Below are 16118 nucleotides of genomic sequence, written 5' to 3' on the forward strand. Positions count from 1 at the left end.
TAATGTCATGCTGTTCACAACAATCACTATAGTTTTAATATCACTATTTAAAAACTTATTGTTCAACCCACTTCATACATGGCAACCCCACATAACAAAGGAGTTTTTCATTGCTTGGAAAGAGAATGCAAGGCATTTTTTAATTAAGTTCCATTCTTACAAAAAGGATGTCAAGGTAATGACCCAGAGGGGCTGAGAACCCTAAATAAACCAAACCTTAAAAAAAGGTTTCCACTGCAACTGACTGCACTTACTGCTAAAGATGCAGGTTGCTTTCCTGTCTAAATAAACTGAGGCTTGTCTTTTCAACCATATAAGCAGCTGCAGTGGAAGCTTCAGAGAAACTTAAGTGGAAGCTTCAGAGAAGCTGCAGTGGAAGCTTCAGTTCACCCCTGCATGCACCAATAGCTTTGGTAATTAACCGCAATCTACTTTCTGCATTCTTTTCATGTAACTCTTGATTCAAAAACAGATCTCTACCAGGAAAGAGTCACTACATTTGCAAATCCCATTCCTGACTACCTTTCCACACAGGACAAGAAAGGAAATTAAACTTACTGCAAGTTTACATTCTGTCCTAGTAGTGGAAAGCATTAGACTCACCCAGCTGTTTGTTACTGAAGGACTCTGGTCTGCAGACTTATGTCTGTAGGATTCCCAGGAGCAGCAGGCTTTACCATGAGTTTACTGCAAGGCTTTACTGCGAGTTCAAAGTTGCCCAAAAAGCCCAACACAAGGAGTAGATTTTTTAACCCAGGATATAAATCGGGCTACACTGAAATGCACAATGAAAAACCCGAATCGTGTGTGAAGTGCTCCCTGATAGCTCGCTGGGATTGGGGTAAATCTAGATGATATGTGAATGCACACCTTCCATTCTGGAGGAGATGTGAACTAAAAGCCCTGTGTGAAAAAGCTCCAGGGGTTGTGCTTTGACACAGCTTGAGGCTGCTTGTTTCAGGTCCTAGAAATGCCATTCTGTTTATAAAATTAGGTGTGATAGTCTTTGTATCACTCTTTTCAAATAACTTACCTATCAAGCAATTTAGGGGTAGCAGACCCACAACAGACAGCAAGCCAAAAGTATCCAAAAAGGTACAGGACCACAGGTTTCATTTTTGTTTACAGGATATCTAAGAAGAAAACACATTCTTCTGTAAAAAAAATAAGACCACAAACAAGCAACTGTTAAACTGGAAGAGAGAGGTCAATTTTTTTGTTTTAAAGTTGAGAACAGCAAAATGAAATTAGAGCTTAAAGGTCAAACACAGTCAATTAGCCTTTAATAAATCTTCGGTAATGTATACTGGTCCACAGTTGATTCTCTCATTTGCTGTGCAAATTGTTCCACTATCTGTTGGGGGCAAACATTTGACTTCCTTAAAGAAAAACCCTGGGTGCTAATATTGTTCAAAATGAAATTCAGCTGAAGGTATACTGAATTCAAATATGCAATGCCATGTAGTGTGTCTGGCTTTAGTTCTTAAAAGTTCAGTCTATGATGGAGAAAGTCACAGCTGGTCAAGCTATATACCTTTATAACCTTTCAAACTGGAAATCTTTGTGATTACGAGTGCAACCCAGCACAGAGTCACATGAGTTTAAACCAGATGAAATCGATGGGTTTAAGCAAGGCAAACTCTGTGGGCAGCTAATCCAAATATATAATTAAAATTTTGCTTGCCCAACTTAAGCTTTTACAAAACACCTGCATATTGAGATTAATTGGGCACAACACCTTTGAATGGAAAATTCTCCCTTGCAGTAAGCAAGAGCAGAATCATTTAAGTTGTATTGGTGCTCCCTTATAACTACTGGTAAATTGTACAGCAAACTGAATAGCTAAGCAGAATATTCAGGAAGGTGACAAGTAAAACTAATTCAACACACAAGCTTTTCTCTGCTTTCAGTGCTATTAGAAATATCGTATGGAATGCCATTCTTTCTCTTTATGCTTCCTAAAGTGTCCAGATCGATCTGGTCTCCCCCACCTCCATTTTCTTTAGATGCCTGTAACACAATTATATTGGGCTCAATCTGGTCCTACAGCAGGTGCAGTGCCCACACATAGAAGAATGCCAGGGGGAAAACAGAGCTCTGTTTCCCCCCACATTCTACAGTGCACAGGCACTCAGTATGCTGGAACCTTTGCCAGGCCATGACAAGGAACAGGAAGTCCATGCACACCTCCCAAATTCTCATCAGAAAAGGACAACCAAAACGACCGAGATTGAAGCAACAGCCCTATGAGAAAAGACTACAACGTTTGGGCCTTTTTAGTTAGAAAAAAGGTGGGTAAGCGGGGGGCACATGATAGAAGTGTATAAACCATGAATAAATAAGTTATACATGGTGTGAATAAAGTGGATAGAAAGAGGTTTTTCTCCCTCTCTCATAAAAGTAGAACCCAAGGTCATCTGTTGGAGCTAAATGCTGGGCGATTCAAGTCAGACAAAAGGAAGTACAGTACTACTTTACACAACATGTCGTTAAACCAGGGGTCAGCAACCGATGGCATGCGAAATTATTCTGAGTAGCACTCATGGCCGTCCGCGCCATGCCCACCACCTGAAGCACTGGAGGACAGGTAGAGCTTAACAGAAAGAGTCAAGGAAGCTATACCAAGCAAGAAGACTTCCTTTAGGAAATGCAAGTCTTACCCAAATGAACAGAGAGCAACACAAACTCTGTCAAAAGAAATGCAAGGAGACAATAAGGGACACAAAGAGAGAGTTTGAGGGACATATAGCTAAAAGCATCAAGAGGAAAGAAAAAACATCTTTAAATACATCAGAAGCAGAAAACCTGCCAGGGAGGCAGTTGGACCATTAGATGACAAGAAGGGATTATTAAGGAGGATACAGCGATTACAGAGAACCTAAATCTTTGCATCTGTCTTCACGACAAAGGATACTGAGCGTATACTCGTGCCTGAACAGAGTTTCTCAGAAATGAAGGCTGAAGGACTCAGTGAAATAGAGGTGATGAAGATGATGTTCCAAACTGTCTTGAAAAAGTAAAAATTAACAAATTGCTAGGGCCAGATGGTATCCACCTGAGGGTTCTTAAAAAACTCAAATGTGAAATTACTGATCACCTAGCAAAAATATATAAATTGTCCCTACAATAAGTTCTGTACCAGAGGAATGGAAAGTAGCCAATGTAACACCCATTTTCAAAAAGGGATCCAGGAAAAGGCCAATTTCATGCGAGGGATTATTAGGAAGGGGAGGGGATTGAAAATAAAATTGCTAATATAATGCCTTTATACAGATCTATGGTGTGGCCACATTTGGAGTACTGTGTATAGTTCTAGTCACCATATCTCAAAAAGGACATTACAGAACTGGAAAAGGTACAGAAGAGGGTGACCAAGATCATCAGGAGCCTAGAACACCATCCTTATGAGGCAAGGCTACAACATCTGGGGCTTTTTAATTTAGAAAAAAGGCAACTAAGAGGAGACATGGTAGAGGTTTATAAACGTACTAGTGTTTTCAAGCCCGTTAAAATAACAGGCGCTAGCAGGGGAGAGTTCCGCCGCCACCTCCAAGAGTGCCGTCCAGATCCGCCGTCTTCACCATCCATCTCCGTCCGTCTCCGCGCCCCCGCCCGGCTTCACCGCCGCCTCACCGCTGCACTGCGTCCTCCTCCACCCTCTTGCCCCTCCCCCCTGCCCCACTCCCTGTTGCCATTCCCCCTCCCCCATGCCCCACTCCCTCTTGCCCCTCCCCCTGCCTCACTCCATTGCCCTTTCCCCTCCTCCCTGCCCCACTTCCTCTTGCCCTTCCCCCTCCCCCTGCCCCACTTCCTCTTGCCCTTGCCCCTCTCCCCCGCCCCATTCCCTCTTGCCCCTCTCCCCCACCCCATTCCCTCTTGCCCCTCCCTCCTGCCCCACTCAAGGGTTTTATTATAGAGGATGTGACTGGACATCAAATTTGTATGCAGCCCATTTTTCGGGGGGGGGGGCGGGGCAACAGTATCAGTAATCAAAAGAGAGAGAAGTTCCTTGCTCACACGTGGGCTTTTTAAATGCAGGGGAATTTTTAATATAGAAGTGCAATATGTCTACATGTAAGGCAGTGCAGCTTGAGGATTTGGGCTGGGACAAAAGAACTTGACTGATCTTGTTTTACATGGAGAATCTGAGGCTTAAAATCCAAACAAACCTCAGTCCAACCTCTAACATTAAATATTAACACTGCACGACACTGCAGGGTATATGCTATACTATATACTATTCTCTCTGCCTGAGTGAGAAAGACGTTTCTCTGCAGTGAGAAAGATGTTTCACTGATCTAATAAGATTACTATTCATACCAATATGATATGAATGCGCTATCAGTGCAAACCTGTGCATGTCTACGCGTAAGTAAATCCTACTGCGTTCAACAGGATCTGCTCTCAGAGAAGTATAACTCCGACTGCCGCCTCCATTTGCATTGTCAGGGTTACATTTAAATGCTTTAAAAAGCCAAGTCTTCAGTTTGGTGGTAGTTGTCTGCAAACACCACTAACAACGACGAAACAACACCTGAGTAGGGGTTCCGGGGAGGCGGTGCCCCACGCGGAAGCTCCGTCATAGTGACGTCACCCTTTGCTTTCTGAGGGCGGCGCTCTCTTAAAAACGGGTTTCTCCTCCTTGAGCCGGGAAGTGCCCTTTAGAGGCAGGAGGATCCGTCCCTCTCGTCTTTTCATGGTTCTGTGGGAAAGGCTCGCTCTCTCCCCGGGCGAACTGTTGGCACTGACAGTCCCCGCCATCGAGCCTACCTGAACTCCTGCCTTGCTTCTTTCCTTTCCTCCACAATTACTCCCGCTAGAGCCTTCGCGCGTGCTCTGCGGCAAAAGAAGAGCAAAACGCTACTCTGGAATGCAAAATTGAAACACCTCCTGAGCGGCCGTTTTCTTTGGCTTCCAGCGCGCCAAGGAGGCGAGCGCCATCTTCGTTGAGGGCATCCCTGACTCTTTCCCCGTCATTCTCTGCGGGCATGTGCGCATGCGTAAAACATGGGAGCTTAATCGAATTTGGAGAAGTGGATTGTCGTGGCTGAGGTTTTGCTCCCGTGTGGCCATTATGGATTTTCTCGCTGTCTTCAACAGCATGCGACTCTGAGGGGATCATGGAGCTGAAAAGGGTGTCAGAATGAAGCATCAAGTGGGGTGTCGTATTGGGTGGTATATGGACCCAACATGGCCGCCCGTGTTTGGGCGGCCATGTCTTTTTCGGCAGTTCTGAGCATGCGCACAGCGCATGCTCAGAACTGCCGAAAAAGACACGGGCAGCACGGCCGCACACACAGGGCTTTTATTATAGAGGATGCATGGAGTAGGGAGAATGGATAGAGAGAGATTTTTCTCCCTCTCTCACAACACTAGAACCAAGGGTCATCCCATGAAACTTTTGCCAGGAAATTTAGGACCAACAAAAGGAAGTACTTTTTCATACAGCATATAACCTAAATTAGCCCCTTGGTATACGAAAGAACTACAGGGGCTGAAGCGGCAAGGGAGACGGCTTGGGCATAAGTGGAGAAAGACTCAGCTCGAATCCGACAGATTACAACTCAGAGTGCATTTGAAGATCTATGCTCTGACAATGCATGCAGCAAAGAAACAGTTCTTTTCTGCCCGCATTGCTTCTGCAAACTCACATCCAGTGGAGTTGTCTAGGGTTGTGAGAGGGCTAGTATACGCTCCTCCTCTGCTGAATGAGTATTTAGATCCATCAGTTACCCGTTGTGACATTCTTAATGAGTTTTTGGCAGATAAAATCTCTCATATTCGAGCTGAACTAGACTCTACAGTTACTGGAGAGTCCATTGTGGAGGTGTCCAGCAGCTCTGCTTGTGTGGTTAAATTGGATAAATTTCCATTTGTGACTCCTGAGGATGTAGACAAGATACTTGGGACACTGTGCCTCACCACCTGTTCTCTCAACCCTAGCACAAAATGGCTTATATGATCTAGCAGCGAGGTTATTGGAGAGGGCCTTGTTAAGATCATTAATGCTTCTCTGAGGGAGAGCAGGATGCCTCCTTGTCTCAAGGAGGCAATTATTACACCACTCTTGAAGAGGCCTGCATTGGATCCCTCAGAATTGGGCAATTATAGGCCTGTCTCCAACCTCCCAAGGTTGGGCAAGGTGATTGAGAGGGTGTTGGCATCTCAGCTCCAGGCTGACTTGGAGGAAGCAGATTATATGGACCCATTTCAAACTGGCTTTCAGGCAGGCTATGGGGTTGAGACAGCCTTGGTCAGCCTGTTGGATGATCTCCAGTTAGGAACTGACAGAAGGAGTGACTCTGTTGATCCATTTGGATCTCTAGGCGGCTTTCGATGCCACCTACCATGGTATCCTTCTGGGCTGCCTGGAAGTTGGGAGTGGGAGGCACAGCTTTGCAGTGGTTATACTCCTACCTCTTGCTCAAGTTTCAGATAGTGTCATTTGGAGACTGTTGCTCTTCAAAACAAGAGCTCTGGTATGGAGTTATGCAAAGCTCCATACTGTCTCCAATGTTTTTTAACATCTACATGAAACCGCTGGGAGAGATCATCACGATTTGGTGCATGGAATTATCAGTATGCTGATGACACCCAAATCTATTTCTCCGTGTCAACTTCAGCAGGAAATGGCCTGACTTCTCTAAATGCCTGCCTAGAGACGGTAATGGGAGAACAAACCGAGGCTGAATCCAAGCAAGACAGAGGTGCTCATTGTGGGAGGTTGAGACTTAGGAAGTGGTTTAGATCTGCCTCTTCTGGACGGGGTTACACTCCCCGGAAAGAGCAGGTACGTAGTCTGGGAGTACTTCCGGACCCAAACCTCTCCCTGATTTCTCAGGTTGAGGCAGTAGCCAGGAGTGCTTTCTATCAGCTACGGTTGATTGGCCAGCTACATCCATTTCTGGAGATAAATGAACTTAAAACAGTGGTGCATATGCTGGTAACATTCAAGCTTGACTACTGCAATACACTCTATGTTGGGCTGCCTCTGTATGAAGTTCAGAAACCGCAATAGTACAGAATGCAGCAACCAGGTTGGTTTCCGGGGTTGTCTGAAGAGATCATATTATATCCATTTAAAAAGAACTACACTGGCTGACAATCAGTTTCCGGGTGAAATACAAAGTGCTATAAAGCCCTAAACAGCTTGGGTCTGAGGTATTTAAGAGATTGCCTTCTTCTTCATCAACCCCACCACCTGCTAAGATCATCTGTGGAGGTCCAGTTGTGGTTGCCACTGACTCAAAACCGGGCCTTTTCTAGAGTTGTCATGGGACTCTGGAACGCGCTTCCTAATGAAATTAGAATTTCCCCTTCTCTAGATGTTTTTAAGAAGGACCTAAAAACATACCGGTTTAGTCAGGCTTTCAGTTTATATTTTTAAAGTTTTGGTTTTAGAGTTCTTATTGTATTTTAAATTGTTTTAATTATGTTAATGTTTTAATGGTTTTTATATTGTGAACTGCCCAGGGACCTTTTTGTATGGGGAGGTATATAAATGTACTAAAATAATGTACTAAATAAATAAAACAATAAATAATCAATCTATGGACTACTCTGCCACGAAATGTGGCAATGGCCACCAGCTTGGATGTCTTTAAAAGGGGCTCAGACAAATTCAGGGAGGACAGTCTATCAATAGGCTACCTCCAGGCTCAGAGGCAGGGTGCCTCTGAATACCAGCTGTAGGGGAGCAACAGCAGAGAGAGGGCATGCCTTCATCTCTTGCCTGTGGGCTTCCCAGTACTATCTGGTGGGCCACTGCATGAAACAGGATGCTGGACTAGATGGGCCTTGAGCCTGATCCAGCAGGGCTGTTCTTATGACGACATTGGGCTGGCATGACATCTCTCCTAGAGCTGTGCCCTCACAGAAGTGGTCCTGATTGCAGCAGGAAGTTCCTCTGTCTGCTTCCTGGCCAAAGAAATCTTATATACAGCTGGAGGATCTCTCCCTCTTCACCCTTCTGACCAATCTTCTTTCTCCATGCCCACCCAGACCAGCATGGCCTGCCCTTCTCCATGCCTGCCTGCAGCTCCTCCTCATGCTGCTGTCTCTTGATTGGCTTAGTGGGAGGCTGTACCTTGCCTTTTCCCTTTGCTCCCTCCTGCTTTGGAAGAGGCAGAGCCACCCAAGCAGTCAGGTCTAGCTGCACTTTAGCTCTCATCAACCACTGCACTCCATCTGTTGGTGCTCATGTTCCAATCAGCTTAGACGCTTGCCCGCTCCCCACCTCTAGAATGGCACACCTAATGGGAAGAAACCCAGATCAGTAAATGGGAAGTGGGCAAATAGCTGAGCTGGTTGGAATGCAAGAGCCAACCGACAGAGCAGAGTAGTGGCAGCATGGTGTAGTGGTTAGAGTTCTGGACTAGGACCAGGGTGACCCGAGTTCAAATTCCCATTCAGCCACAAAACTCTGGGCCAGTCACTTCCCAGCCTAACTTACTTCAGGGTTGTTGTGAGGATAAACATAACCATGTACACTGTTCTGAGCTCCTTAGAGGAAGAGTGGGATATCAATGTAACCATTATCAATTATTAATAATAATTATTTATTTTAAATAATTATTTAAAATTTTATAAAATTTTATTTAAAAATATTTTAAATTAATTATTTAAAATTATTTAAAATTAATTATTTAAATTAAATTAAATTAAAATTAAATTAGTGGCAGCAGCCAGGCTAGTGAGAGCTAAAGTGCAGCTGGTCCAGGCTGTTTGGGCAGCTCTGCCTCTTTCACAGTTGAGAATATTTGGCCGTAATCAGGGCCACAGAGGTGTGGCTCCAAGAGGAATGCAGCATGCAACACTGTGAATAAATGAAAACTTGGCATGCCACTTCTGAACAGTTCCGGTCCCCAAGTTAAACTCTGGAATTTGCTGCCATTGGATGTGGCAATGGCCACCGATCCAGACAGTTTTAAAGAAGGATTAGACAAATTCATGGAGTATAGGACTATCAAGGGCTACGAGCCTTGGTAGCTGTATATTTCCATCAGGATCAGAGTGGCATGCCCCTGAACACCAGGTGCTAGGGAATGTGAACAAGAGAGGGTGGTTGCCCCTTTTTCTCCATTTGCAGGCTTCCCAGAGGCACCTGGTTGGCCAATGTGTGAGGCAGGATGTTGGACTGGATGGGCCTCTGGCCTGATCCAGCAGGGTCTTTCTTATGTACTGTGTAAGGTATGGAAAAAGGCTCTCACTTAAACTAAGAAGTGCATGCAAATAAACATGCAACCCTCATCTCCCTACAAACTGAAATATTCCTTTAATCTCTTCAAAGAAAAGCCTTGAGAGAATTAAAAGGTAGGTAAAGGATTACAAAAGACTAGGCAAGTACATCTTTCTAACCAAAATCAGGCCACAGTTCACAAGTCAATTAAGTCAGAGTATTCATATTTAAATTGATTCTGTTATATTCATTAATCAGGATGTCTGGCATATAACCAGCTTGAACTGTATCATATGCCAATATAGAGTCATTCTCAGACATGATTAAACATACTGATGTGTTTTTCACCACTCACTTCCTGTGTTATTTGAGCACTTCCTTAATTTCTTGTCTCAGTTCCCTCATGTATGAATCTGACTACATCAAAAGTATAAGGATGCTTACAATGCTGTTTCTAGAATACTCAGTAACACTGGCTGTCCTAAAAACAAATTCAAGAAATCAACACCATACATTGCAACAGTTAGGTAGAAGTAAATTCCAAAGAAGAGGACACAACAGTGCTTCGTCTCTGACAAATGTGTTAGGATTGAAATGCCTCTTCTATTTGTACTTCTCTTCACTGTCTGCCAAAGGAACATTACAAAGTATATTTCCTCAATTACCAGAAAACTACTTTCTATAAATAAATAAATAAACAAACAAACAAACAAACAAACAAACAAACAAACAAACAAACCAAGTAGCAATAAACTGTGCAGAGGTTTAATAAAAACCAGAATTGCTTGTATGCCATTACTTGCCTTCTGTCATGTTACCAGGAATTTGAAGATGTTAGTACATTAAGTACTAACTAGCTGACCCGCACAGACCATCTGTGCGCTATTTGGGGCCAGCTCTTCTCCCCTCCCTCCTGTCCCACTCCCTCTTTCCCACTCACTCACCCCCCTTCCAGTCTCTCCGCTGCTTCCTGGGCTTTGCCGCCACCGCCACCCTCCCTTACCCAGGACGGCCTGGCCATGCCGTCCCGCCACTGCCTTCTGCCCCGGCGGCCAGGCCAGGCTTTGCCGCCTCCCGCCCTCGGCGGACAGGCCAGACTTTGCCGCCGCCACTGCCTCCCCCCTTACCCGATGCCATCCTGCCATCCCGCCGCCGCTTCCTGCCCCCCGTGGACAGACCGGGCTTTGCCACCGCTGCCGCCTCCCCCCCCCCACCGCGGACAGGCCAGGCTTTGCCGCCACCGCCTCCTCCCCCCCTTACGTGGGACGGCCAGCCGAGGCTGCCTCCTCAGGCAGTTTTGTGGCCCACCGCCACCATCCACCACCATTCCCCCCCAACTCTCACCCAATGTGAAGAACTCTCGCAAAAGGTCCGCCGCCAAATCCAGGAGGACATGCATGCTGGCTAACAGAATTAAATATATAGATTAAGTAGTAGAATGTTACGATTTAAATCCTAGTTAGTGTTAGAGGCCCACTCCAAATGATTGTTATGGATAGGCTTCATATTTCAGGTATATTTGCCATGTGTGTGATTTACAGAGCCTAGAAGATAAAATTGAGCTTAGCAGATGCCATTTTGTGTTCTGTTACATGAAGCATATATTAAGCCTGCTGCTTGTAGCACTTGTTTTGTACCACGTGCATGGTCTTCACTTGGGCTTGCCTGCCTAGTCAAAACAATTTGGTCATCTGCACCTGACTTTTGCTTTGAACTGGGAGTGGGGGAAAGAGAGAATGAAATGCTTTACTTGAGGCCTGAAACAGAACATGGCAGAAGATGGATAACATTTTAAGAGAGAGCAGAGTGGAAACAGCTCAGGTAGGTATGTGCAAGAACCGGTTTGGAGGCCCTTTTATGGACCTCCGAACTGGTTTGAAGGTCTGGCGGTTCAGTCAGTTTGAAGGGGGGGGGATAGCTTTGAGGACCAGGGAGGGTGCTCTTCCTCCCCCACCGCCACGTTTTCCCTGCCAGCGTTATAACTAAAAATGGTCCCACAGGGTGGCAGTGTACCTCCTTGCCACCCCGATGTACGTTGGACCAGAAGTATCCAGAAGTGCTTGGTGCATGTGCGCATGTTGTGATGTGCACGTACGTGCACACCGAGCACTTCCGGGTACTTCCGGTCAAACATAAAACCGGGTCAGCAAGGAGGTACACTGCCACCCCACGGGACCGTTTTTAGACACGGCACCAGCAGGGGAAGCGTGGCAGGGGGGTAGGGAAGAGCACCCTCCCCGGTCCTTAAAGCTATCCCCCTCCCACCTTTGAACCGGCAGGCGCCAGTTCTATGCACACCACTAAGCTCAGGCAAATAGGCAACTTTTGAACCTGAAACTTTTTTGCAGCTAGCTACGCAGCAGGGAAATGACTTGATTATCAAGCCAGGTGCTCACTTCGGCAGCACATAGACTACAATTGGGACGATTATCAAGCCAGAGGTTGCTGGTTCAAATCCCCACTGGTATGTTTCTCATATTATTTCCCATATTATGCGAAACACCTATATCAGGCAGCAGCATTATAGGAAGATGCTGAAAGGCATCATCTCACACTGTGTGGGAGATGGCAATGGTTAACCCCTCCTGTATTCTACCAAAGAAAAACCACAGGGCTCTGTGGTTGCCAGGAGTCAACACTGACTCGACAGCACACTTTACTGTTGCTTTACTCTAGAAGGAGAGAAAGAAAGCTCTTCTGCTTTTGTGGATTTTGCAATGCTACTGCTTCTTTTGCAACCTTTTAAAAAGAACTGTACCTTGACATCACATCAGATCTTGATTTTTGTATTTTGTTATTTGCTAACATACAACTTTTCTTCAAGTACTGTGCCTTGGCCTAATGCCAACATTTAGTTTCTTGTTTGTTATTTGACACTAAAACAGAGATTAAAGGATAATTAATCCCATCCTTTTTTACTGGTCTGAACTATTCTTGGATTGGATTGGCTTAGCCTAGGAGCTCCCAACCTGTGGTAACTCCAGATGTTGCTGAACTACAACTCCCGTCATCCCCAGCCACAATAAAATGTAGCTAGGGACCATGGGAGCTGTAGTTTAATACATCTGGAGTACCACAGGTTGGGAACCCCTAGTCTAACCTAATACCACAGATGTTCCTTTTGCTTGCAGAGGAAAGCTTGAGTTGAGGGAAGGTATACATTCTTGGCAAGCATATATATCTCCTAATCAAAGGCATATACATAACATGATCAATTTTTAACATGCTATTACTGCTAATCATTTTGTTGAGAGCAGTCTGAACAACACCTTCTCTTAAGCTGTGCTTCAGTTATGGGCATATTACACATTCAAAGCACTCAAATGGCAGCTTTTTACCTGGGAAGATGCAATTCTCCCAACTACTGTATTTTACTGCTCTCTAGCAAATGTTCTTGGGAATCTGATTACTCATATTTACCCAAATAGAATACAACTCTGAATCCAAGATGACCCCTTTAAAAAAAATAGAGATTAAATATAACTTATACTTTATTTCACTGAAAAGAAGATGACTCTGAATTTAAGAAGATCCCCGATTTCCAACATCAAACAACTTGAGGAAAAAACCTAGTATTGGATTAAGGTAAAGACAGTAGTGTACTCGCATTCCAAGAGTGCCTACCATCAATTATTTTATTATTTAAAATATTTATACCCCACCCCTCTAGTACACTACTGCCCAGGACAGCTTATTAATAACACCACTAATAATGTGGGCCAACGATCCCTTCCACAAATGCTATGTTTTGTGAACATTAAGCTATAAGAAAGGAGCTTCTCTCCACAATTAACTTGCCTGTGCACACTCTGGCTCTTTGGCATACACTGTGGGTCCAATTGCTTCCCTTCAGTTAGTCACCTACCCTCTCTCTTAGCGATTAAAGGTTGGTGGTGACCGGTGCTGCCTGCACTCTTTGGACAGTGCAGCAGATGGGACTGGGCCCAATCCCAACCATTCAAGGGAAGGCAAGCAGTGGCTGTAACAAAGAACAACCAGCTGTGTGTTGGTTAGGGAGAGCTCTCGTGAGTTAACAGAGGCTCCTAGCAGACCCCGTCATGTCTCCTTGACTACTCGCCTGTGAGCCACCTTCACTCGCCTATCAGCTCTCTCACTCTGAGTGACAGTGCTGGGCCGTCTTGCCCGCTTTGAGCAAATGAGCCAGAGAGGCCTGAGTAGGGTTGCCATATTCTGGCTTTCTAAACCCGGGTGCCTAATTTGCATATTATGTAAATTGGCTTGAAAATAATTTTTGAGAAGAATAGTGACTACACATTTTGCACCACAACTCCACTTCTACAAGGGATAAAGCTTGGCTTTATTTATTTATTTATTTATTTATTTATTTATTTTATGAAAGCTGAAATTTGGGCAAATCTGGGTGGGCTAAGCAATCTGGGTGAGATGCTTAAAATCCTGGTGAAACCCCAAATTTCGGGGGGCATGGCAACTCTAGCCTGAGCCACCTTTGACAGGAGGTCTATCAATGACAACTAGTCTGAGGGCTATAGGCCACCTCCAGCTCTATTATTACTATTTTATTATTATTTTTACATTTACATCCCACTCTTCCTCCAAGGAGCCCAGAGCGGTGTACTACATACTTGAGTTTCTCTTTCACAACAACCATGCAAAGTAGGTTAGGCTGAGAGAGAAGTGACTGACCCAGAGTCACCCAGCTAGTTTCATGGCTGAATGGGGATTTGAATTCGGGTCTCCCCGGTCCTAGTCCAGCACTCTACCCACTACACCACGCTGGCTCACTCGTGAGTCACGATGCCTCTCAATATCAGTTGCAGGGGAGTAACAGCAGGAGAGAAGGCAATGCCTCCCTCAAGGCATGCCTCAGCTCTTGCCTGTGGGCTTCCCAGGGGCATGTGGTGGGCCGCTGTGTGAAACAGGATGCTAGACTAGAAAGGCCTTGGGCCTGATCCAGCAGGGCTGTTGTTATAAGGTGATGGGGAAGAGGAGGTGCTGCTTCCAACAAGAAGAGGATGGACCCATGAGAAGAGTGTCCACTGTTCAGACTCCCCCACCCAAACCCTCCTGCCAACAGTGGGGTGCAGATCCCACAAGCAGTTGAGTCCCCCCTCATTTTACTGTCCTCCCCTCATCAAAACAGGCTGTATCTCCCCCTAAAAGTGTCTCTTCTCTCCAAAAACATTTCAAGCGAGAAGCTGCTCATCAGGAGCATAGCTAAGGGAGAAGGGGGCCCTGTTCACCCCTCTCTCCAGCAGCCCCTTGGGATGAGAGAGATAATGAAGAAGATAGGGAGGGCTGGAGCTGGGGACCCTCAGGAGCTTGGGGGGAGGGCTGGATTCTTTGAACCCATCCGCTCAATTATAGCTACACCCCTGCTGCTCCTCAAGCTTTCCCTCAACTCTCTCAGTCTGAACCCTTGCTCCACCTCAGTAGCCACTGATCCAGGGATCTGCAGCACTGCTGTGGCCCCAGTTTTGCCACTTCAAACTTCTTGGGAGCAAAATGATTTCCAGGGGGCAAAACCAAGCCCAAGACACTGGCCACCATCCACAGCAACGTCACCCACAGTGCGATCTTATTCACGGCTCCAAGGAAGTAACAACATCATCAAATATGTATATACCGCCTTTCAACAACAGTTTCTAAAGCAGTTTACACAGAGGAAATAATAAATAAGATTGTTCCCTGTCCCCAAAGGGCTCACAGTCTAAAATGAAACATAAGACAGACACCAACAACAATCACTAGAAGTACAGTGCTGGGGGTGGATAGGGCCAGTTACTCTCCCCCTGCTAAATAAAGAGAAAGGTGCCTCTTTGCCCAGTAAGCCACCCCGCTGCATTCAGCCCCCAGTGAAACATCCCTAGGGTTAGGGGCTTCAGGCACTCGGACGCACACGCCCTCCTACTTTCCGAAGGCACACTTCCTGGATAACAACCCCCATTGAAACCCCAAGAGACTTAGCCGTACAACTTGGCAGCTATAATTCGAAGCAGGCAGATATTCTGCCGAGTATACAAAGCTCAAGAAATTAGGCTTCAAAAACATAGCTTAAAAGTTTTGCCGCCATACGCTCTTTTGTTGTTGTTTTTACCTGGATTGTGTGACACAGCAGGATCGGAATATTTGCGACAAATGTCAGCCTTCCCTTGCCAGCGGGAACCAACACTTCCGCTATGGCATTAAATCCCGCCCACACGGTCTCTCGCTGACTTTGGACTTTGCTGCTGCTGTGCCGCCGCCAACCAGCTCGACAGAAACCAAAAACGGTCTTTAATGAATTAGTTGTTCGCGCGATTGCCGGACTTGCCCCCTCTTTCCTCTTGCACGGGATGAAAGAGAACGTTGTAAGATCAACCTGTATGCCTGGACATAACAAACCTCTGCCAAATCTCTAATTACACGACCCAATCCGTCCCTTTTGTATAAAAACGTTGTTAATGCGCGTCCGCAAGTTTTTTTCGGGGGGTGGGATAGGGGGAATATAGACAGGCTAATGTAAGACTTTAAAAGAAAAGGCCATAAAATGTGGGACATCATTTTTACGAATTGTTACTGCAGCGTAAGATCGCTTTAGGAGGTTAAACGTGATCTTATTACACTAGAACAGAGGTTCCCAATCCCAATAGAGGGGTTACTCATACCTCTAGGGCAGTGCTTCTTAACGTGGTCTGCCAGATGTTGACGAACTACAGAGAGCCAGCGTGGTGTAATGGTTAGAGTGCTGGACTAGGACCAGGGAGACCTGAGTTCAAATCCCCATTCAGCCATGAGACTAGCTGGGTGACTCTGGGCCAGTCACTTCTCTCTCAGCCCAACCAACTTCACAGGGTTGTTGTGAGGAGGAACTCAAGTATGTAGTACACCACTCTGGGCTCTTTGGAGGAAGAGCAGGATATAAATGTATAATAATAATAATAAATAAACTCCCATACATCCCCAGCCACAAGTTGTATAA

At 45.6% G+C, this 16118-nt stretch overlaps 1 protein-coding gene across 16 annotated transcripts in view; it reads right to left on the minus strand.

The window, feature by feature from the left end:
* RNASET2 (ribonuclease T2) overlaps positions 1-16118 on the minus strand; it is a 54520-nt gene that overhangs the window by 31225 nt on the left and 7177 nt on the right. For 7 of the 16 annotated variants that reach the window (XM_053296350.1, XM_053296291.1, XM_053296360.1 and 4 more), the window contains exon 2: positions 1034-1133. In XM_053296350.1, the coding sequence (XP_053152325.1) occupies positions 1034-1116 (83 nt within the window). In that variant the 5' untranslated portion in view covers positions 1117-1133. Of the gene's footprint in view, positions 1-1033; positions 1155-2478; positions 2594-2914; positions 2972-15254; positions 15416-16118 lie in introns of those variants that run through there. The other 9 variants (XM_053296399.1, XM_053296390.1, XM_053296370.1 and 6 more) reach the window with 7 other exon arrangements.

The sequence above is a fragment of the Hemicordylus capensis genome, chromosome 1, assembly GCF_027244095.1.
Source record: "Hemicordylus capensis ecotype Gifberg chromosome 1, rHemCap1.1.pri, whole genome shotgun sequence".
In the NCBI taxonomy this organism is placed as follows: domain Eukaryota; kingdom Metazoa; phylum Chordata; class Lepidosauria; order Squamata; family Cordylidae; genus Hemicordylus; species Hemicordylus capensis.